Below are 23410 nucleotides of genomic sequence, written 5' to 3'. Positions count from 1 at the left end.
GCCGCCGGCCGCCGCGAGGGGAATGGGCGGGAACTGCCGGGCCGCCGCGCCGCGCACGCGCTGTCGCCTTTGCCCGGAGGCGCGCATGTGCCGGGGCCGCGCGGCCGGGGCTGAGCAGCGCGGCGCGGCTTATCGCGATACTTGCGTAGCCGGGACGCGCGCCTGCCCATCTCCGCTGCGTACGTTTCGAGCCCACCGGCAGGTTGGAAGTGAGGAGGAGCTTCCTTCGCGGCAGAAGCTCCTGCCGGAGCGCGTCGAGGGGTGTGCGAGGGTCTCCCGGTGAGTGCTGAGGGAGCGGACCGAGGGGAGCCCTAGCAGGGCCCGCCCGGGGTGCCCGCAGGCAGGGTGGCGGTGGCAGAGGGGGCTCAGGCCCTGGGGCGGGCGGGCCTTTGAGCCCCTCGACGGGGTGGCGGGGCCGGCGCGCAAATGCGGGAGCCGTGGGCCGCCGCGCTCCCGAAAGAGGGCGGGGGGGAGGGGGCGGCGCGGCGTCTCTCCGCGGAGCCTCGTTCCCGAGCACGGCCGCCATTTTGAGTGGTGGAGCCGAGGGCCGCAACGGCCCCAGGAGAGCGGCGGGCGAGGGGCTCCCGGGGGGCCGAGGTTGCGCGGGCGGAGGCCGGGCAGCTCCTGCGAGGCGGAGAGATGGCAGCGGGGCGCGGCGGGGAGCTGGGCGGGAGAGGGGAGGCGGGAAGGGGCGGCCGCGGGGAGGCGCAGTAAATGGCGCCGGGGAGCGGGCGGTGGGTCAGGGCCGCGGTGTCGGCGGCGCGGGCCGGGGGGAGGGGCCTGCCTCCCCGCGCGCGAGGAGGGCGGCGGCGGCGGTTTCCTGGGTGCTGCGGCTGGGCGGCCGCGCGGCCCATTGTGGGGCGCTCGCGGAGCCTCGCGCGCACGTACGCACGCGCCCCGGCGCAGGGCGGCGCGCGTGCACGCACCTGCCGCCGCGCGGGCCCGACCTCCCCGTCCCCGGCGGGGTCTGGGCGCCCGCCCGGCTGCCCTCGGGGTGGGCCCGGCCCCGGCCGCGCCCCCGCGGGGTAACGCGCCGCCCGGCTTGGCGGAAGGGAAAAAACACCCGAAAAAACAGCCGGGAGCGTGGCCCCGGCCGCTTTGTTTGCAGACAAAGGAAGGCTTTGTGCTTCCGCGCAGGAACCGTTGCGTGGTTCCTGCGCCTTCCTCAACTTACGCATAACAACCCCCCCAGAAATAACGCAGAAAGCCCCCACCAAAGCTGATAGAAGGGATGTTCGACGTACTCTGAGTAAATAACGAGCTTTATGTGCTGTACCCGCCCACGTGCTGCCCCCCCGTCAGAGCGCGGGGTGGTTCTAGATGTGTGCGTGCTGTAGATATGATAAAACACAATTTTAAATACATAACAGGAAAAAAAAAAAAGCTCATTATTCCTAGTACTAATTGTCTGAAGAAAAACTACCAGATTTCTGTTGAGGGAAGGAACTTGGTCATATATGGAATCTCAAAGTTTTTTGGTTTGTGGTTTTTTTTTTTCTTCTTTTTAGGCTTTGATTTAAATAAAAGATGGACTGGACTGGAAAACATAATGGGCCAAACGATACAACTAATGATGGAACAGTGGTACGACTTCGAGGCCTACCATTTGGTTGCAGCAAAGAAGAGATTGTTCAGTTTTTCCAAGGTACCTCTAGTATAGTTGAATATAGTGACTTGAGTTTTCTTGTATCTTTTACACAATGTTTTGCACATTTTAATTTGTAATAGCTGTTTATGGGGTGGATGGGAGGGACTGTGTTAAATTAGTTTATCTTAAGTAAGAATTATGCCCTGTAAATGAAATACAAATAACCATAGATGTAGTAAAACAGAGTTATGTATCTAATTTTGTTGAGGTGGTAAATGCATTATGCATTTTGGGAAAACCTGAATGTTAGCATTTGGATCAGCTAAATTACTTGATTGGTAGCTATATATGTTTCATGTAACTTAGGTGGTTGTATTTTTGCATAGTTTAAACGGGAAAAGAAGTATGGCTAAATCCATAAATGTTTAATGAAAGATCGTTGGCTTGTATTGTTGGGTGATGGGGGAAACAAGGTGGTTTTCTTTTTCGTTGTTGTTGTTTAGATATGCTTTTAAGTATTTGCTACAGATGGGAATGTTTCAGCCTTTAACACTGTTCCCCTTGATGGGGTTATTTGTCCTTGGGTTAAAGGGTTGGAAATCGTGCCAAATGGGATAACATTGACGCTGGACTACCAGGGGAGAAGCACAGGGGAGGCCTTCGTGCAGTTTGCTTCAAAGGAGATAGCAGAAAATGCTCTGGGGAAACACAAGGAAAGAATAGGGCACAGGTGGGGATGGAGAGTTTGGGATGGTGTTAAACCTTTATTTTTGGGGGTTGTGGGTCAGTAATGCTTTTGGGGGGGTTGGGGACCATTATATGGAACTGGCTGTTTTTTAAGAATTTTTATAACTGATCCTAAGTTAACTTGGGAAATACAGTAGCTTTGGGGGGTGGGGGAGACAGTATTGCTCTGGGTAGCTTGCTAAACTCAGAAAATTGTTTCAATCATTCTTGTGTAGGGTAATTAGTGATAAATGCTACTATAGCTAGACATTGTTTTTCAACAGTATGTTTCTCATACTGGAAAGACATGTTTTATGCTAATCTGTACAGCTGGAATTTTCACATAGTAATTTTTGCCACTGTATAAAGTGTTGTGTGTTTTTTGTATATACACTTAAGATTCTTGCAGTTTTGAGGAGAAACTTAAGTTGTATGGCATCTCTAGTCACTTCTGTTGGATTGTACATTTAGTTATAGAAAACGTAGTATGGCCTTGTGTAATATTCAGACAGCTTATGCATGTATTCTTACTGGTACCTTGAAAATCCTCTTTTATTAGATATATTGAAATCTTCAAAAGTAGTAAGAGTGAAATCAGAGGATTCTGTGACATGCCGAGAAGAATGATGGGACAACAACGACCTGGACCATATGATAGACCATTAGGAGGAAGAGGGGGTTATTATGGAGCTGGGCGTGGAAGTATGTATGACAGAATGCGTCGAGGAGGTGGTGGATATGACGGTGGTATGTTTATCTAATGACTGGAGGTTCTGTTGTCAGTTTTGTGTTCCTGACATCTTTGTCAAGAAATAAAGAAATGAACAGTAGCTACGGTACCCATTAGGTTTGACGCAGTTATCTCAAAAAAAATGTCTACTTGTGCTGTATCAACAAATGTGGTTTTGTGTTTAAGATTAATGGAAATAATAAGGAAACTGTATTTTCAGCAGAATTTGATCTCTCACTTGCATGTTATAGTCACTGTGTAAAAGGAAACATACACCTGCACCCTGTCAAGAAATTCAGGTTTACCAGTCTGTAGAGGCTGTTTGCAAACTGCTGGGTGCCCAAAGATTGAAAAATTGACTCTTGTGCAGTGCTCTGTGAATTTTGGGTAAGGATGTAATCACTCCTTTCTTTCTCTCTGTTGCACAGGGTATGGTGGCTTTGATGATTATGGTGGCTATAATAACTATGGCTACGGAAATGATGGCTATGATGACAGAATGAGGGATGGGAGAGGTAAAAAAAATACTTTTTTCATAAATTGTTTAAAAATATTTTTACTGAGTTGTAAAACATAGTATTACTAAGACAGAAATAACTGCTTTCTTCATTAGATTATTTTGTAAAGAAAGAAGGTTGCTGAAAAAAGGGGGGGGTGCTGGGAAACAGGACTGGGGAATTTTAGGAAAAAGTAAACACATTGCTTGCCATGTCTTCTGCTAGTATTTGGGTTGATACATGGAACATGTAAACAACTTACCTGCAGTGGTATGAAGTCAGCACTTTCAGAAAAACAGTAGTAAGGACTTTCCTGGCTTTTTGTGATGATCTTACAGGTGTGTGGTTTTGTTTGGTTTGGGTTTTTTAATAGGCATGGGAGGACATGGCTATGGTGGAGCTGGAGACACAGGGTCGGGTTTCCATGGTGGCGGTCACTTTGTTCACATGAGAGGACTGCCTTTTCGAGCAACAGAAAATGATATTGCTAATGTAAGTACAGTGGGGAAAAGGGCTTTCTAATGCCAAGAGTTGGCACGTTCTTGCCTTTCCTGTTCCAAACTCAATTAAAGATCTCAAGTGATTAATAGCTCTAATACATCCGCCAATTGAAGTCAATGGCCTTTTATGCAAGTTTTGCAAAACTTGGTAGTAAACGAGCTTTTAGAAGGGTAATGTCTGAGGTGAGATTACTGAAGAAGTCAGCCAAGCTATATTTATCGTTAATCTCTGTACTCTTTCATTTCCAGAAAAGGTGTATTGGAGAGAGAGCAGTTGTTGCAATCAGTACCCTTATTTTAAGGTTTTCAGGAGTTTGTTTAAGCTTAACTGAAGATTTTTGATTTTGTAAAAGAGTGATAGCAAATGTGAAACTTTGATTGTATTGACCTATTTATTTTTTGACCTGAGACTTTATTTTAGGAGGGAGAGGGTGGGGAGACTGTTGGGAGCAGTGTTTAGTTCGAGGAGATGGTGTCCCATTACTCATAAGGTACCAGGGAGGCAAATAAAAGTACATCTGCAAGAATTTGGGATGTTCTTGTGTCAGTATAGATGTGGTGTTTGTAGGGAAACAGTTTTCCTGGGATATAAGGCTTGGTTTAAACACAGCCTCTCTTGGGGGGCGGACGGACTCCATGCTTAAGCTTGTGCTTGTTTTCTTTGTTGTTTTAGTTTCTTTTGGTGGCTTTTTTTTTTTAATTCGGCTGTATTTTTGTGTCAGTTGGATTGTTATCTGTAGTCTAAAGACTTCCTGAGAGCAAGGGCCAAGCTTAAGCCTTTGATTCAGAGTATGTTGTTGCAAGTTGATGAGTAGTACTTCTGTGGCATACCAAAGGCTTGTTTGCATATACTGTTTGGTAAAAAGGCTGTTAGTCAGAAATACCACTGGATCTCTCGAGTAACGTAGCAGGGAAGAGCAGTATGATTGACAGCTTTTTATGAATTCCACAAACGTGTCCTTGCTTTGAGAAATACATTTGGCTCTGCTGCTTCAAAAATGAAGTGATCATTTTCCTCTTCCAGGATGGCATTATATTAGAACTCGTTGCTTAAAGCAGCATGTGGAGGCAGGAATTCTTGTTTGTATCCTTGCCTTTACAGAAAGCTCCTCAAGTTCTGTAGCCGGAGCTCTTCAAGTTGTGTAATAATAATGGATTGTAAGTGTAGACTAACCTAACGTTGACGGTCCAAAAGCATCACTAAGTGATACTTTGGAAATTAGTAATTGAATTTAAGTGGTAGGAAGTACCTGGCTCGAATTCTGCATTAGTGTTATTTATTTATAATTTTTGTTTCAATTCTCAGTTTTTCTCACCATTGAACCCCATAAGAGTTCACATTGATATTGGGGCAGACGGAAGAGCTACAGGAGAGGCTGATGTGGAGTTTGTAACACATGAGGATGCAGTAGCTGCCATGTCTAAGGATAAAAATCACATGCGTGAGTGTCATGTTCACTTGATGCTTTCACTGACCAGAGTATATAAGAGGAAACTGAATATAAGGGTTTAACCTGCATTAAACTTAAGTTGCTGTGCAGGAAGTACCCAGGTCAGAAGGCTTTTTGCCATTTATCACATATCAAATTCAATTTCTGTGGGCTTGTGACTTACTTGTAAGGTGGGGTGGGTTTGCTTTGCATCTCTATGCTTCTGGTTTCTGAAACCAAATACTAAGTGAGGTGCTTTTGTTCCCTACAGAGCATCGATATATTGAGCTATTCCTGAATTCAACTGCTGGAGGTGGTTCTGGAATGGGAGGCTATGGCAGAGACGGAATGGGTACGCATCAGTTTCAGGCTTAACTGACATTTTGCCAAGTCTTAAGGAGTTGCAGGCTTGTAACGATGCACTTCCTGCTTTTCAGATCAAGGTTACGGTTCTGTTGGTAGAATGGGAATGGGTAGCAATTACAGTGGCGGATACGGAACTCCTGATGGCTTGGGCGGATATAGTAAGTAAAAGTTCTCTTTTTAAATGTATTTTGTAAAATGTTGCTAACATCTGTCTTCTGACAGACTGTGGGGAAGGGTGGTGGGCTGGGCTTTCTGTGCTGGAAGAAAGGGAAGGAGGGTGGTGGTTCAGCGTAAACTGTAAATCGGGGCTTTGTGCATTTTGCTACTGCAGCAGATGCTTGTTTAGAAAAGTAGTGCTGAAGTATTGTTGTTTTAGTAGAAGTTATCTTCAACGAACTGTTCCGTATTACCCATCACGTTTTTTCTTTTTTTAAGGTATGTATGCGTGACCTTGTGTCAATTGTTTGCAGGTCGTGGCAGTGGAAATAGTGGAGGATACTATGGGCAAGGCAGTATGGGTGGAGGAGGATGGCGTGGAATGTATTGAAGGGTAGCCTTGCTTCTACAGAACATCCTGGAAGAAACAGTCTCTGGTCTACTAGACTTTCTTACAAAATTTGATTTCTTTTGTATTTTAAGAACTTTATAATGACTGAAGGAATGTGTTTTCACAATATTATTTGGTAAGCAACAGATTGTGATGGGAAAATCTGTTTTCTGTAGGTTTTATTTGTTGCATATTCTGACTTTAAATAAATTTTTATATTCAAACCACTGATGTTGATACTTTTTATACTAGTTACTCCTAAGGATGTATTACATATTCAAGATTACAGTTGGTTTAAGATGTTGTACTATGGTTCAATAAAGGTGGTTGTACTGTAACTCCTATGAACACTGATTCAGTTCTATGTAATCTTGGTGTAGTGAATGAATTTGAAAAATTCACTTGTTTAAGGGGAAAAAAGTAGCTGGATAGATTAGTTTTTATTTGGTAACGATCCTTCCTAAACACTTTTGATAAGTTGTATGTAGTAATTTCAACACAGCATAAAGCTGCAGAAGCTAAGTCATTGTTCTGGCTTTCTTTCTTGTACTACCGGACTCTACTATCATCTTCAAATACACAGCTGCACAAACAAGTAGTGCCCAAGCTTTGTGCCTCCACAAAACCAAGCAACGTTTATTTCTGTGCTTTGCTGTAGCACTCTCGATAACTGCATTTTAAACTAAACCCCTAGCACAGCTTTGGGCTAACATTAGAAAGGTCAAATACTAGCTAATTTGAAGCTGTCTACTTAGTATTTTTTCCACAAACACAGCTTTTGAGAAAAGTGGGGGATTTGGAAGCAAGGTAGACTACTTCTTTCCTGAAGTTGTATTTAAACATGGTTCAGCTTTTTTTTGCAGCACAGGGCCAATTTGTCTGTATTTTGTTCAAACTTGACAAGCCAGTATATGGATGAGCTCATTAGAAACAAAGTATCTCTAAAATAACTATAAGCCCGGTACTCATTCAGTAACACACTACCCAAACACATTGATAAGACTTTTTGTGCATTTGTGACATGTAAGATATGTAAGAAACTATTGTTTGAAGACACTTAACATACCTGATGTGTAATGAAAAAAGGTATTTATTATTCTGAGCCAGTGTGATCTCCCAAATTAACTGCTTTGTCCTCAATGCCTCCCTTAAAATGTCAAATGTGATCTTGGGTATTGAAAGTCTGTCACCTGTTTTGCTAGTACTGTGTTATATATGTAATAAATGTCTTCTTGTGGGAGAGGAGAATGGAGTTTATTTTGCTAGAGAGCGTGGTCTTGTGTCAAAGTGACTGGAAACAGTAGCTGAAAGGGCAGTTGTATCGGTTTTGGCTAGGAAGGGGAGGGAAGGTGATCTTACAGGGCTTTGGTTTAAGGCAGTGCTTTTAAAACTAGTGGGTTCTTCGTCTGTTGCTGAAAAACCTTTTGCGTTTCATAAAACAAGATAGCAAAGGTCAGGATGAGAGTTAATCCAGTTACAGCAAAAAATACAGCAAGGTAGAAGTCATCTGCGCTTAATGGAAGCACATGTTTTCTGTCACCTCGGCAGATAGCCACAGCTCTCTGTGAAGAGTTCCAGCTCCGCTGTTCCCTCACTCAGGCACACCTCGTGTTCCATTTTATGAGCAGGAACAGGAACGTGTGTAAGACTCACCCCTGGAGAGCAGGCCCAGAGCTGAAACTTTCAGCTGTTTTGTATAACCGAGCAATCTGCAAAAAGCAAGCTGAACTTGAGTCCCGATGAATGGAATTCCATATCCTGGACAGTGAATCCCCTCAGACTGTCTGGTCCCTTCCACGGTGACATCACCCTGTAACAAGCAGCATTCAGTTGAACCTGTCTGGTCACCTTTTCAGTCACTTAAGCAGTGTTCAAATTGCAGAGGAATTGTTTTCGAGAAGAAAAGCTCTGGTCAGAGATTGATTGGTCACTGAGAAGTTTCTGATTCCACCAGTGGATGCAATTCAGCCTTTGGCTGGGAGAAGCAGGAGGAGCTGAAGCGCTTGTTGGGCTACCGGGAGCAGCTGATGCCAGCAGCGGTGTGGGGAACGCCAGGCATCGCTGCCCGTCCCCCTGGCTTTCAGAGAAGCTGCTGCAAACGTCAGTGAACCAGCTTCGCGTGCCGGTGGGCACAGCGCCGGCGGGCCCTGGCTGGGGACGGGCGTGTGCTTCTCTGCTAACGCCCCCAGCTCCGGCCCTCAGGAGTCACTTCGCAAGAACACAAACCGGGGAGCTCTGCTACCGTGGGCAGTTATGGCTCCTGATGAGTGGAGGGGTCCCCCACAGATCCTCCTCCACCCCGTGGGAGGATGCTTTAGAACTGCAATCTGTCAAACAGGTTCACAGAGAGACGAAAATACAGAGTTAATAACAGTGTGGTCCAAAAAACTGCTAAAAGCAGGCCAGGTACGTAGTTTGATGCTAAGGGAAATAAAACTCCATAGAACATCCAGTATTCACCATTTCATTCCAGGCAGAAGTTTTACTTCAAGTAAGTAAAAGTGATCTGGGTTATTACACACTACTTCAGTGACAGTTTCCCATGCAAGCAGGGCAGCACTGAGGAGAGGAGAAAAGTGGAGTTAAGTAACAGACATTTAATTTATTGCACGTTACAGAAGTACACTATATTCTTATTTTAAAAATCAACTATTTAAAACTCAATTTTGTTCAGCTGAACACATTTTGAAAAGTTACATATTAAAGCAGTACATACTAGCATCATCTGTATCCTGGATCAAACCCTGCTGCCTCCATACCTGCTCCACGTAAAACCCACCAGCAAATGCTCCCAGAATACCTTCAGGCGGCATGGGAGCAGCACGTGGTTTGTTCCATGGTTTGTTCCGTCATTAGCAGGGTAGCTCCCACTCCCCAGCGTACACAAGGACGTTCTAAGCAAGTTGAACAAGTCATAACAAAACACTCAAAAGACTCTGAATTACAAATTTAAATGAAATGACATTATTCCCACAGTTAAGTTGCAGATCAATTAAGTTTATTTTTTTCCAAAAGCTATTTACAGATTTACAAGTATTTGTTTTGTATTTTACAAAAAGTTACATCAGGTAATTTAAAAAACATTTTTCTTTACAAAAGCTACATAAGCAACTACATTGAGGTGTTAAAAAGAACAGCTGTATTAGCTTTTAGAATAGTAACTAAATACCTATCTTCAAAAGACAAAGCTAAGCTAAACAAAGTGCAAGAACAGTTAAAAGACCTGTCTCAAAGCCTCCCTTCTCCTGTCAGTACGGGGAATTTCCCAAGCCCATGGCTGAAGGAACCATGGGGCTCACAGTTCTGCCGGCAGCTTGCCAGCACAGACCACAGCGTGGAGATTCCGCAGCTGGACCCCATCGCACAAGCGACTGAAGGGAAGAGGGTGGATTGGTTCGAGTGCAGTGACTGGAAGCAAGGACAATTTATCAAAGGATGTATTTGTGTTTGTCTATGGGAAGCATAAGGATTTACATTCCAGTGGAAGTTGCCATCAGTGTGAAGAGTGGTCATCAGACCTAGGCCTACCCAGCAGTGCTCTGGAAAAAAATGAAGTTTAGGAACAAACTCTGAAAGTTTGAGAAAGGTGCTGACAAAACAAGGAAGAACCTTCCTGTCCAACACAGAAAGAACACAGTACCCCATTATTTAATCCTAATCTTTCTTGGTGGCAGATTCACTCTGTTTCTAGAGCTATGCAGTGACTACACTTACAAGCTTTACAGCATGACTCACGAAAATAACGCAAAGATATCCCTTGAAGGTTACAGACAACGTCAGGCAAAAATTTTGTGACGGACATCTCTCCTTTAACGGAAACACAGATATATCAAATAGTTAACTTAAAAAATGAATTCAGCAAAATGCACTTTCCCTCACCAAGTGCCTGGAAGCACTGTCTGTCACCTGCCTGGCACAATCTCCCCTTACACCTGTGCATACGAAGAACAGGGCCGTCAGTACAACACTCTTGGATGTATCAAATCTCAGTAACTGAGGAGAAGTAAACTACTACGGCATCTGGCAATAACTTATCGGACCACTGCATTCATTGTGTTACTTTTTTCAAATACAATTTAAAACTAGCTAGCACACAGTTTTGTTTTACAACAGCACATCACAGGCACATTCTGCAGCAGAATTAGGTTGGACTTGTTGCAGACTAGCCTGTAAAATCAAGTAAGCGTATCACCTTTTTAAAGATCATTGTAACGACTAAGATACTCAACAAATACATGTTAACGCTGAGTCTCCTCTATAAACTACCCTGCTTCCTCCATTTGAGCATCTGAGCCATTTGGTAAACTGACGTTCTCATCTGTATTTTTAACACGTACATTTTCTACATTTGGGTCCCATTTTCTCTGTTTGTTTCAACAGGAAGCAGACAAACTCCTCCTCAGGTACCTTGAAAATGCAACTCTAAACTGCTTACCTGAAATTCTGGCAATACTGCTGTATGTTCTTTAGTTGGGATTTTATTACAGGATTAGCTGAATACCAAAAGGCAATAAATATCTTGTAAAATAATCTTATGGCACATTAGAAGAGCACCTCTGTATAAGTATTGCATGGCAGGAATCACAGACCCGAACAGGCTTTGGTGAAGAAGGCAGAGGCAGTTCATTGTCAGAACAGGCATTACAGAAGATCTCACCACAGTTTCTACAATGATGCTAAATAATGGGGAGAAGATTAAAAATTAAAATTCACAATGGAAATACACTTGGTAATTAGACAACAATAAAATTATGCACAAAGCAATCCAAAATGTGATCACTTCCATTTCTTTAGTCTAAGCATGGAATCAGTTTTCAAAAGATAATTCATCTGAATCTCAATATATGATGCAATCCTAGACAGACCATGGTAGATAGTCTGTCTAGGACTCTGTGTGTGTGTATATGCATATATATATGTATGCTTTGTAGATTCATTCAACCCCCAGATTAATAACATACTCTGCTATATAAAAATATAAGCAATGGCATTTGAGCCAGTGGATGCTTCTCTCTGGTAGCTAATTGAGTTTTAACATAATACGGTAACACAAAAATTCCTGCATGCATTAATAAAACATAAAGATTAATATCACATTTTACTTTAAAACAACAATAAACATAATTTGTCTATTTAAAAAATGCCATAAAAAGACTTCCACAGATGTCAAATTGTAACAGTGCCAGAGCTGACAAGCGTTTGAGATGATGATGCCACAAAGTAGGTTGAATAATTTTTAAGCATGCTCCTTTGTGGCACGTCACCAAACGGCAGTGTTTCTTTTGAAATTAGGTCCCAGCTGTATTGTACGTATCAGAGAACTAGAAAGACATCTCAAAAATAACTATGCATTCATCTGAGTGTTGACATTTCATGCCAGACCTCTAAGACAATTAATGTTTTTCTCATAATACATGTAAACAAGTTGGATGAAATTTTGTTAAAGTTTTACCTTCCTTTTAGAAAGAGAAAATTCCTTTTCACACAACTTGCAGTGTGTAGCCTCTTTGTCCTTCAACCAAACCTGGCCCTAGAGAAAAAATTATCGTAACTATATATAATCTGATGAAGTTAAACTTTGGGTTCCAGGATGCAAGACAAATCAACAGCAGTATGTTTACTGCCTGAATTGCTGAATGCCCCAAGACCAGTCTAATATCACAGAGACACTCTAAAGCAGTACAAGACTGCTCTGAAACACGGCAAAACCTTATGAGACAAGACAGAGCAGGAAGAGATGCAAAGAGAACATGCTCGAGGTAGTAAAGCTGGTCAGTGGCAGAGCTGGGAAAAGCAGAAAGGTATCCAAGTTTCAGAGCTGAAGCCTATTTCCCTGCCCATCACAGAGAATCAGTCCCCAAGATGCATGAAAGCAAAAGAACCAGGACAGCGTCAAGAACTGTTAATTTCCTTCTGTCAAAACCAATTAATAAAAACAGGGATCTGATCAACAAAACCATTTCAGACACCTTTACTTTGACTGAAATAACATGCAAGGTGACACACCACATGATCAAACACAAAATCTCTGCTCTCAAGTGTTCCCTGCAGATCTTCAAAAAAGTTCCAAACCTCTTGACATTACAGATTGTATTTTACGAGCTTTGGTGCTACAAGTTTACTTAATTCCTAGGCTGATCAAATATTTATTGATCACTGAGTAGTAGTACATTAAGTAAGACAACTTAAGCACAGTTGTCTGCATATTCTGCCCCAGACACACTTTGGAAAATACAGAAGGGTATACCATTGCAAGAAAAGTGTCAAAATGCATAGCTGTACATCAAACGAGAAAAATCCAAACCAACTGAGTATCTTTTTCCCCATGAGGTTACAGGGTGTCTGTGGTTCTCTCCCACTGGAGGAAATCATATGATGAATCTCTTCTGAATAGTTGCTGTTGGAGAGAAGTCTTCTCATGCTTACAAAATATTTCAAAGGGAACAGGCAAAAATTCAAGTTTCTTTTTCCTCCAAATACTACTAACCTGCAATGCTTTGTTTGCTTCTTTTATATCTTCTATTTTCAGCTTTGATCTAAAGAATAAGATGTTATTTTAAACTTTAATATAAAGTTGTTACACCATAATTAACAAAAGTTGTAGGTACTTAAAAAACTAAGTACTCTGAACTTTTAGTTAGTATTTTATATTACAGCAGCATCGAAGGGATGCAATCAATCTCACGCCCTGCTATACTAAGCACTATACAAAGACACGCTGTCTCCAAAGAGCTCAGAAACCCTCAAATGGCTGGAAGTTTGCTTGGGGTTATGTGGGTATTTGTACCAGCACAGCTCTGTGCAAATACCTAAAGCTAGCACGGTGCACTGGTGCAAAACCAGAACTTAAAAAATTCTGGCCCTGTACAAGAGCGTGTTATGTTGTTATGGAGAAACCAGCCTCCCCACAGTCACCCGGTGCCAACCCACTCAGGACTGACGGAGGCACAGTATACATATTAGGTTATTCTACAGGGCATGAAAGTCCACACTAGTCACAGCAAAACTACTTAGAAGACAAGAGATCATTAAGTAAAACTTTAACATGTAACTGTAACGAGAGCTGTGCTCAAAAATTTATTGCTCACTACAGTCCAAAGGAGTTTTGATAAAGTAACCCCTTACATCCTCTACAGACTTGGCAACAATGAGCTATGATTGTCATACAGAGAATCTTCATCTCTTCACAGAAAGGAATCCAAGAGCGTGCACCCTCACAAAGAGATCAGCACCTTCCTGCTGCACACAGAGCTGTTATCTCCTATATGGGTTCTTCTCTGGGAATGCCACAACATGCAAACTAGCCAGCCATTTCCAGAGCAAAAAAACTCCTAATGCCCGCAGGTCCTTTTAAACCAGGATTTCCTGTTCAGAGCGCTATAACTACCCATAAGGTCACAGCTAGCCCACCCGCCAAAAAATAAACAGACCTAATCTAACTGATAACTAGCTAGGTAATACTGTCATATACAGCCTAATTCACATGACCACCATCCTATTATTTTTCTTAATTAAAGTTTATATGACAAAAATAATCATGATCATGAATAACAAAATTACTCGCTCAGCTTGGATGCCAGTTCTTGGAGAGCAGCTTCTTGGTCTTGACATATCCTTTTCAGTTGTTTGTTCTTTTCCTGGAGTTTAAGGAACTCCTTAAAACAAGAAACAAAACAAACAAACAAAACCCCCCAATTATTCTCAAACTTGTATTTGTCTACTGCCTAGAAAACTGCTACTACCCAAAGCTGACCTTACTGAGAAAGTCAAGTGAATGAATGACCCATCAGGCTCTCTATTAAGATTCCCAAATCCAACTTGAACAGCAACAACTCAGGATTAAACTCTCTTAGATCCCAAGAGATGAAGCATTTTTGCTTCTGCAGTTCTCTCCAGGAAGAAAAACAACTGATTGCAGAGGTCAACACTACTACAGAGCCACGGATACTAAGTCAGAGAGGGGCTGAAGCACTTCCTATGAGGAGAAAACAGAGCCTTCGATACCAATGAGAAAGGAAAACGAGGATTTCGTTTTTCCTTATTCAAAACACTGAGTTCTGATCTGAGGACTGAATGGGGAGTAAAATAAACATGTTTTTTTCTTAACCTATTTGTGCAAATGCATTTAATCTTTCTTATCTACTTGCAAAAATTCTTAAAAATACCACATCTAAGTTCATAATTAACTTTGCAGTCAATTTCTAAATTACTAGTCAAGCTTTACTGCAGAATTTACTTTTTTAAGGTTAATTATTTCTTGGGTCTCTATTCTCAGCTGAGATACAGTTTCCTTTTCCTTTTGAAGATCATCCTCTAAGGTTTGCCGCCACTCCTTTTCTATCTTCAAATCTGTTTCCAGCTGGAGCCTAAAATGTGCATAACAAAACAAAACAATCACTGTGCATAAGAGTATCATTTTTAAAAAACAAAAACATTTATTTCTGGGTGCGATATACTATTATCATAATAAACAAATGATCATCTTACACCTTTTCTGAAACAGAAATACTGCATCAATATCATAATATTTCAGACATCAGGGTACTAAACAAAACAAAACACTGTCATTCAGAAAATGCTTTTTTAAAGATTCTTTTTTAAAAAAATATATGCTTTTTGAAAGGACCAAGAACATGGCATAATTTTGAAGAGCTGACCTTTGTAATAAATGAGCAAGAGAAGATTAACCACAAAATTGTAAAGTGCTTTTGAAACATGCATAAGGCAAAGCCCCCCTTAACTTCACACAGCTTGTTTCTGAAAACAATCAACGAACCAACCAACCACACTGCCTTTGGTGATGCTGACAACGATGGCATATATCTCTGGTGCACATAAAAAGTCATTTAATATTATACCCTTAGATGTGAAACTTCTATTTTAGACTAAAGTTTATGGCATTTTGAACAGAATTGAAAATAAAGGAGGAAGGACTTTAAATTACTATTTAAGTGAGCTTTCTACATAGCTGAGGTTCAACATAAAGAAGGATCTAAACTATTTGTTTAACTAGAGTCTAGTTAAAGGAATTAGGGCTACTCTGATGGAAGATCCACTCTAGCTGGAATTTCACTATCAGTTTCATGGAAGAGCTGGTGTTTAGAACGTTGCAAAGAAACCAAAGGATGGAAGCACTGCTCAACTTTCTAGATCTAAATTGTGTCAACACAATAAAAGAGGAAAGAATCTGACAGTAGTCATGCAAGGTTTTTTTGATGGAAAACCTGTATCCACATGAATTTTCCTGTTTGAAAATCAAACCCATTTTTAAAGGAAAAACTTACATTTCGGGACACTACCTCAGCATCTGGCTGGAAAAGTTCAGAAGTGAACATGACCTTGAGGTTTCAGAATTGCAGAATTCTAAGGCTGGGGTCTGAACTGTTCTTTTGCCAAAATCTGCAAAGATGACTGTGGTAGTAAAGTGAACATTTGTATGACAGTTAAACAAGTTTATTAACATTTTGAGTTGTAAGAGAGGTAGGGTGGGCTAATAAATAGATTGGAAATCACTATTTTTTTAAAACCGAATCCTTCTGGTGCCACAGATTTGAACTGGCTTAAAGAATTTACTTGTTACCTTTCCAAACAGGGAAAACACCTGCCCTTACAGGGAGCTTTTTACATTATGTATTTATTTAAATTGGTACTGAAGGATTTAACAGGAGAAAGACTAGAGGGTTGGCTTTTGTATTACTTTTTAAGACTCCAGTGGATTATAATTTTTTATTTCCTGCCCAGTGGTAAGTTAAAGCATTTCTACGTTATTCATAAGCTTGATCAATTATACTACTCTTATGCCACTTCTGTTTAAGTTCATACTACTATATACTTGTGAGTTTTGTTAATTGTGTATACATCTACTACTGTTACTACTACACTATGTATTTTCCCCCACTTAATGCTAATTTCCTTGTGACTTAAGCTGGCACTTTTAGACAAAAAATAATGCTGTTATTCCCCCAGCTTTCAAGCTGCACACCATTTTAGAGGCAACCAAAGGCAGCTTGACTTTCTTGTAATAGCATATATTCTTCCACCTTGCCAGTACCTAACATGAAGATTTTCAGTATTTATATTCTGTTCAAAGCCATTCCACAACCAGCCTGTATTAAGACACGACGCACTGCAATGCAGAATGTGTACTACTGTACTTCCAAACATGAAAGATATACTTACAGCTGTTTCTCCTTCTGGGAGAATTCTTTCTGCAGACTTTCACATTTATTCACATATTCCTGTTTAAGTTTCTCATCCTCGGCCTCAGCCTCCATTTGAGCCTTCTCTGCTTGCTGCAATCTGGTGTAATTCAAATCAACTTTGGGTAAAACTGAAGCTAGAACTAGGGTGTAGAGGGTGAAGAAGACAAATAAAAGAAAAATGGGGAAATAGAAACATTTCTAAATAAAAACAAAGTTTGGGGGAAACTCACAAACTCAAACGAGAAATCCATACAATGCCTAGAGAACTAGCTCCTGTTTTTTCATACAGTAAGAAAGTAATCACTGTAAGTAATCACTGTTTTATTTTATGTTCGTGAATAACAGATGACAAAGCAGGATGATACATATTTTAGAATTGAAGCATATACCTTAATGCTTTTTTTCTTTTTTTTCCCTTTAGCATATGTTCATGTGTTATTTTTGGAAGCTTCACCCCCCCCAAATAAATCCTGTAAAAGTACTTGGCTTGTACTAATCACCCATTAAGACAGGGCAGAGCATGTGTTGTGCAAAAGCAGCTCAAAACAATTCAGGCACAAGGCTGAATATAGAGCACTGCGATCAGGCAGCAAAAAAAATTAACTAGCCTAATACAACAAGACACACCCTGACAGGTCCCACTACATTTATACAACTACCTCAACTACATCATATTATTCAATTTAAATAGTCTGTATTAAAAATAATGCATTCTTACACTGGTTAAAATAGCTCCATACTATAGACAAAATAAATAAAACTGATTAATCAAGAAATGAGGGATTATTTCTTTTATTTAATCTTTCCTTTCTGAATTCCAGGGGTTTTTTTCTGCTTCAGCTAGTACTCCGCTTGGAATCCATTAGTTCAATGTGGTTCCTCTCCGCTTAGTCACCTTCTTCAGTCCAGAAACAGATGGATGTAATGTAACAAAAGTAAAGGTACTAAAATGCAATTTGTGCTATATCATGGCAACACCTGTCCTAATGAAAAGGCATGAGAGTAAAAGAGCCTGTAAAATACCACTGGAATGTCCCCACCTCCTGCGTCCTGTTTAACAAAACTGTTTTAAAGGCCTCTCAGGTAAGTGGTAGGAGAAATCTGTGATAGGCTCTCTCTGTGCTTGATTCCTCACTTCCCAGCAGCTAGCTGAATGCAGAGTAACTCACAACTCCCGATGTCATCTAAAAAGAAATTAAGTCAGCAATTTGTCTACATTTGTGCTTCCGCTGATGAGGTTGCACCAGCAGGAGTTTCCAAAAGCTGCCAGTAAACCAGCGAGAAAAGGCTGGAATTAAACTACCTTATGAGGTGTGTACTATCTCATTCAACTATACCAGTTGTTTTAAGGATGTTCCTGGTCACGTTTGCAACAGTAGTACACAGAGGGCCAAAACATGTATGGAAAGGAGAATACTGGGAAAAAGCAGGGCCAATTCACTGGGCAGAAGCAGCTGAACGAAGCTACACGAGACAGTAACACCAAAAGCAAGTTAAAGTCCTCCCTAAATCACAGATTAAACTGCAGTGTGGTTTCCACAACCAAGGTAGAAAGGCAGCTTGCTACCCAAGACACATGCTAGCCAAGCCAAGCTACAGCACCATCCTCTAGACTAGCACCAAGACTAACTGCACTGCTCCAATTCAACTGAATGCTGAGCTGGACCCAGTTCACAGCAGAATTTGCAACTCAGGTGATACTGAGGCAGATACTTGTTTGCATAGATGACTGTGAGATGGTTAACGCTCCCATTTCTGGTATGGTCTACCTGTCGTTCTATTCCATCTTTCTGGTTTGGGTTTTCTTTGAGGATGGGAGGTACTTATTTTTTAGTAGCCATCCCATGTTAAAAGGCTTTTTCTAATTCCAAACCAAGGAATAAGGTACTATATAACCACGGACTAGAAAGCCTTCTGTATTATTGTGTCCTGCCGCCACTTCTGCAAACTCATCTCCTTCTGCTGAAAGACGCCAAGATTCTTTTCCCAGTCAACTTCCCCTCCACACTTCAGAGCAAACAGTGGAAAGCGTATCAAAGGCAGTCAGCAGCTAAAACTCTCTTATTTCTGCGGTGCAGGCAAGCAGCAACTCAAAGCAGAAATATGAGTTGCAAAGACTGCTTAGTGATGGGCGGAGAGAGGGAAAAGGGGTTGGACAAAACCATAGGTTATGACTACAGTGTAGACAGCCACAGACAGGCAAGATCCTTAGCTGACAAACAAGTTAGACAGGTTTAGGATCTGGGCCCTAAATGTAAATCCTTTTTATTACTACAACTTCCACTGTAGCTATCATGGTGCAGCTGTTCTAGGCAGGAGTCACAGCTACAGAATTTGCTAGAGCAGGCTGTCCTTGCTGTCTGGAGCCCCATCCAAGTCCAGGCTCCAAACACATTTTAATTCCGTGAAAATATTTTACCCCACATCACATCAGCAAAATGGAATTTGTGCTTTAGCTGTTTTATCTCCAACGCCTGTAAATCTTCCACTGTACATACTGAACATATATGTTGACATCACCATCTTTTTTAAAATATATTGTTCTGATACAGCACTCTGTTTAAGAAAACAGTGCTAGTTACAACCAAAAAACCCAACAGAGAGCATGCTTTTTGGATTAATACAGCCTAAAAGTGAAAGAAATAAGCAGGGGAGAAGGGAAATATTAGTCAGAATGGCTGCTTTTTAAATCTATTAGTAACACAAAGAATAGGAAAAATCACTAATTAGAAACAAAGGTCATAAAAACGTACAGTCAAAGTAAAGATGGCTAACCTTTTAAAATAAACTGACAAATAGTAAGTGATTTAATAGCATTAAAAAACTAGCTCACATCTGCTTAATAATAGTGCAGTAGTTTACTCTTTTTTTTTTTTTTTTTTCTCTCTCCTAAGAGGGGTAAAGTGAGATCGGAGATGATGTTCTTTCAGAAAACAAAACAGAACCCAGCTACGATCAGTTACAGTGCAGGATTTCTAATACCACTTGATATTTAATGTTGTAATTTTAAAATTCTTAAGTTGTATTTTATCAGTAGTTATTTAAACACAACTGATCTGGAGGAACTTTCAGAATGATATGTCTTTGACAAGTTTGTACTGGTGCTGAGCTTCATTGCTGGCACATTTGACGAATGACATTGCAATAGTCCTAGTTTGAGTTAACAGATCTTTGTCACTTCATGAATGCAGTGGACAAAAATCAAAGACAGATGAAGGCAGCAAAATAGTAAAAACAAAAATTGGGATAAAGGATAAAAAGAAAAAGAAAAAAGAGGGAAAAAGGATGTCAATAAAAGAATATTCATGTCACTAATTTTTTTAATATATAACCATGTTTTTCATAATCAGATTTAAATGAAAAAAAAAGACATGTCAAACACCAACATGAGAGGGCTTATGGATATGTTATATTTTACATTTAAAAAGATCAATGTTGCATATAGACCACTAAATTAAAATGTACAAATCACATTTTAATATTATGTAATACATGCAGTCTAACCATAATGTAAATTTAGATACTGTAAATTGTAGTCTTTCACTTTTCAACCTTTCCATGTAAAAACTCTTTACATCATTGAAAATAATGGTACTTCCAAAGCAACAGACAATAATTTTAATAGCTTCAGCAAATACAGCAGTGATCCATGAAGGCATTAAATGTTTATATTAAGCACACGCTTAAGTATAAGCAAGGTTAATGCTTTGGTTTCTATTGCATTTCATTCGGGGGGGGGGGGGGGGGGGAGGAGGCGGAGAAACAAGAGGTAATAAAGAATCAGAATTTTGAAACAGCTGAAAGAGCAACTTTCAATACCAGCACAAAAGCCTAGGGCCAGAAGAAAGATGATGGAGGAAGAAAACTGAAAGATTAAGTTTGTCTTTAAAATAAGTGTATTTTTTAAAAAGAAAAAAAAAAAAAAAATCGAACAGTAAAGCACTAATAAAAGTTTCAGAAAGGTTCTTTTTAAATGTTCTAGTTGAAAGTTACATTTCAGTGGCAACTGTAGGAAATGCAGTAAAATGTAAAGGGATGGAGACATGAATGGAGAAAACCAAAAGATGGACCTGTACCTTTGTTCTAGTTGTTTCATAGCTGCATTAATTTGATTGGTCTTATCCTCTAATCGACCAATTATTTCATTCTTTTCTTTCATAGCATCTTCAGAAACCTGTGGTATAAAAAAGGTTAAAACTGAAGTAGATATATATTATTACACTGTTACCTCATGGGGTTTTCTTAATTCAGTACCTGAAGGGAAAGATGTTAAAATGGCTTCAGGTTTTGATTAATTTTAAACATTCCCATCTAAAAAATGTAGTTGACAGTACTTAAAATTTTATGCCTAGCAAATTTGTAGTTTTGTACTTTGCAAGCATAGATGCCATTTAAATAAGTATACACTTTTCATTTTTGTTTCCTTTCTTAATCATTTTGCAAGTCAACATAAATTCACTGATCATCTTTTTAAGTAGCTCATTAGAACCTTACTAATAAAGAACCAAGATGCTTAGTCCTGGAAATCACTAAGGTTCTCCAACTCTTAGCAAACTACCATATGTGCCTAAAAATCTTTTAAGAATTTTACTAACACACTTCACAGTTTTGATTGCTTGCAGAGCTGTTAAAACCACAGCTTGAAGATCTGAACAAAAGGTAGAGCATTATCCTTGCTATACAGATCAACACTATCAACTGGTTCCCAAACAGCAGAGATCAGGCATAATTAAACTGTTTTACTCTGCCCAGGAAGTGGGTCTGAATGCCATTAAGTGAAGTCAGTGTTACCCACAGTCCCCGGTAGTACAGCTTTAGAAGAAAAACAAAATCCTACAGATCCTAACATACAGAAGAACAGTCTCTTCTTATTTTTCTTTCCATCTCTCTTCCTCTGGTCCAGTTTCCTCACAATTGCAGGTTGAAAAGCAGCACCCTTTGTCCATCATCTCAATTATCTCTCTGTAGCATCCTAATTTTTTTCTGCTCATTCTGGCATAGATTTGACTGGTTTCTTGCGCGGTTTTGGTAATTTATTCCATAAAACAAATTTCTGTTCAGCATAAATATAAATAATTAACTGCTAAACTTCCTGGTGTTTGGTCATTTGTTAACTGCAAATTGGGTCTCCAAGATCCATATTCTCCCAAGGAAGCATTGCATTGTTACAGATTTTCTTAATTTGTTAACAGATTAAAGAAAATCCACCACCCTGTAATTAGCTTTTTCCATTTAGCACAACCTTGTTTTCCAAATGCCTTTCCTTACTTTGTAAGTTCAGGTCTCTTAACTCCTCACTACATGCCTACGTTCTCTTGGGTTTTTATAAAATGCAAGCCAAAAAGTGTCATTACTGCTAGATGTACTATTACTTTCTCTATTTCATATAGCATGTTATTAGGCCACGGTCTTATTCTTATGCTCTTTTCTCCCATAAACCCACTAACATTAAGTGACTGTCTTATGAACTACTTTGTGTGAAATCATGCTTGCATCGCTAATGTTCCAAAATGACAAGCTGACCTAAGAAGTAGAAACAAACCAAAAATTAAGGAAAGAGCAGCATTTAACTAAACAAAATGGTAATGCATCTCTCACTCCCATCAAAAACATTTCATCAGTTTAACAGCAGGTTGTTCCTTTACCTGCAGCTTTTGGTACATTTCCATATTAATTGCTTTAACTTCATCAAGCTGCTGTCGAAGGCCTATGAGGGTGTCCTGCTTCTCATGGATGTCCTTCTCCAGCAACTTCATGGCAAGTTCTATCTCATGTTTCATACTAACTTGAACCACTAGCTCATTCTCCATATCCTGTAAAACACAAACATAATGTAACACACAATCTTTAAGTAATTATGCAACATTTTATCTCTGTGTTGAAGAAGGCAAAAGCTAACTAACAGAGCTGCAGCACCACCCATTTCACCGCTTCAGAAATCCTGCCCTTCTTTAACTTTGCAAATTATCCACTTCATAAACATCACATGTTAATGCACTTAGTGACCAATGTGGGGGTTTTTAACTTTGGGATAATACAACTCACATAAGACATTACCCTGCCCAGGGTTGCACAGAGTTGCCTAGGTATTAATTACAAAAATAGAACTAAAGGATTTCTATTTTCACATGAAAGATTTAGCACACGTACAGAGCATACAGTATTGCTAACAACTTACCTAAAAATTTCTCAATGAAATTGTATTTGCTTCACCATGCTTTAGCAACATTTTTACAGAAATACTGATGTAGCTTGCTCTGTTAAAAAAACCTTCTTATTATAGACAGTTAGAGAAAAGGCATTTAAAGTCAATTAAAGGCAGCATCTAATCTCAGCAAAAGCAAAACTATACTTTTATACTGACTCTTCTCAAGCATAATGTCTTCTAGAAGTGCTGTGTAATCCTAGAAAAGAACACTTACTTGTCGAAGTTGTGATTCTTCTCGAAGCTGTCTTCGTGCTTCATTGTACATTTCATCTAAACCCTGCCTGGAGTGTTTGTAAGTCTGAAGTTCTGCTTCAACATCCACTTTAGTTGCCTACAAAGATACAAAGAATCTATCTTTCATCATCACAAGTTTAGCCATTAATAGCATAAATTTAACACTTGGCAGGGAGGGAGTGGGGGCAGCAGAGAATAAAGGCTTAAAAACATATTCTCCAAGCACAGTACAAACATGGGAAAAGCTGTTTCTGCTATGTGGTCATTAGTTTTACAATGAGAACTGACTAAATCTAGGAAAATAAACATCTGTACTGCATTACAGTCCTCCTTCAGTAAGTCACTCTAATGCATAGCCGTTTCAGTACTGAGCAATCCAAAT

At 40.3% G+C, this 23410-nt stretch overlaps 2 protein-coding genes across 7 annotated transcripts in view; one reads left to right on the top strand and one right to left on the bottom strand.

Moving 5' to 3' along the window:
* Positions 1 to 165: 165 nt before the first annotated feature.
* Positions 166 to 6608, top strand: HNRNPH3 (heterogeneous nuclear ribonucleoprotein H3). 5 transcript variants are annotated; one of them, XM_040605338.1, is made up of 10 exons: positions 166 to 279; positions 1509 to 1645; positions 2180 to 2318; positions 2874 to 3016; positions 3473 to 3559; positions 3915 to 4033; positions 5348 to 5483; positions 5743 to 5823; positions 5909 to 5995; positions 6308 to 6608. In XM_040605338.1, exons 2-10 carry the CDS (start codon positions 1528 to 1530, stop codon positions 6382 to 6384), a joined length of 987 nt encoding a protein of 328 aa, XP_040461272.1. In that variant the 5' UTR covers positions 166 to 279; positions 1509 to 1527; the 3' UTR covers positions 6385 to 6608. The 5 variants fall into 5 exon arrangements, with proteins under 5 accessions (XP_040461272.1, XP_040461270.1, XP_040461273.1 ...); XM_040605336.1 differs by having other exon boundaries at positions 2874 to 3061; XM_040605339.1 differs by having other exon boundaries at positions 2874 to 3061; positions 6273 to 6608.
* Positions 6609 to 7268: 660 nt separating this feature from the next.
* Positions 7269 to 23410, bottom strand: part of RUFY2 (RUN and FYVE domain containing 2) — a 28467-nt gene continuing 12325 nt past the window's right edge. Inside the window, exons 10-18 of one of the 2 annotated variants that reach the window (XM_040605333.1) lie at positions 23009 to 23125; positions 22232 to 22399; positions 20663 to 20760; positions 16564 to 16683; positions 14621 to 14750; positions 13945 to 14039; positions 12872 to 12920; positions 11837 to 11914; positions 7269 to 11060 (exon numbers count right to left, since the gene is read on the bottom strand). In XM_040605333.1, coding sequence (XP_040461267.1) covers positions 10917 to 11060; positions 11837 to 11914; positions 12872 to 12920; positions 13945 to 14039; positions 14621 to 14750; positions 16564 to 16683; positions 20663 to 20760; positions 22232 to 22399; positions 23009 to 23125 — 999 coding nt within the window. In that variant the 3' untranslated portion in view covers positions 7269 to 10916. Of the gene's footprint in view, positions 11061 to 11836; positions 11915 to 12871; positions 12921 to 13944; positions 14040 to 14620; positions 14751 to 16563; positions 16684 to 19545; positions 19764 to 20662; positions 20761 to 22231; positions 22400 to 23008; positions 23126 to 23410 lie in introns of those variants that run through there. The other variant, XM_040605334.1, reaches the window with a different exon arrangement.

This window comes from Falco naumanni, chromosome 9 (genome assembly GCF_017639655.2).
Source record: "Falco naumanni isolate bFalNau1 chromosome 9, bFalNau1.pat, whole genome shotgun sequence".
NCBI classification, from domain to species: domain Eukaryota; kingdom Metazoa; phylum Chordata; class Aves; order Falconiformes; family Falconidae; genus Falco; species Falco naumanni.
This window is presented reverse-complemented; position numbering and strand designations above follow the sequence as displayed.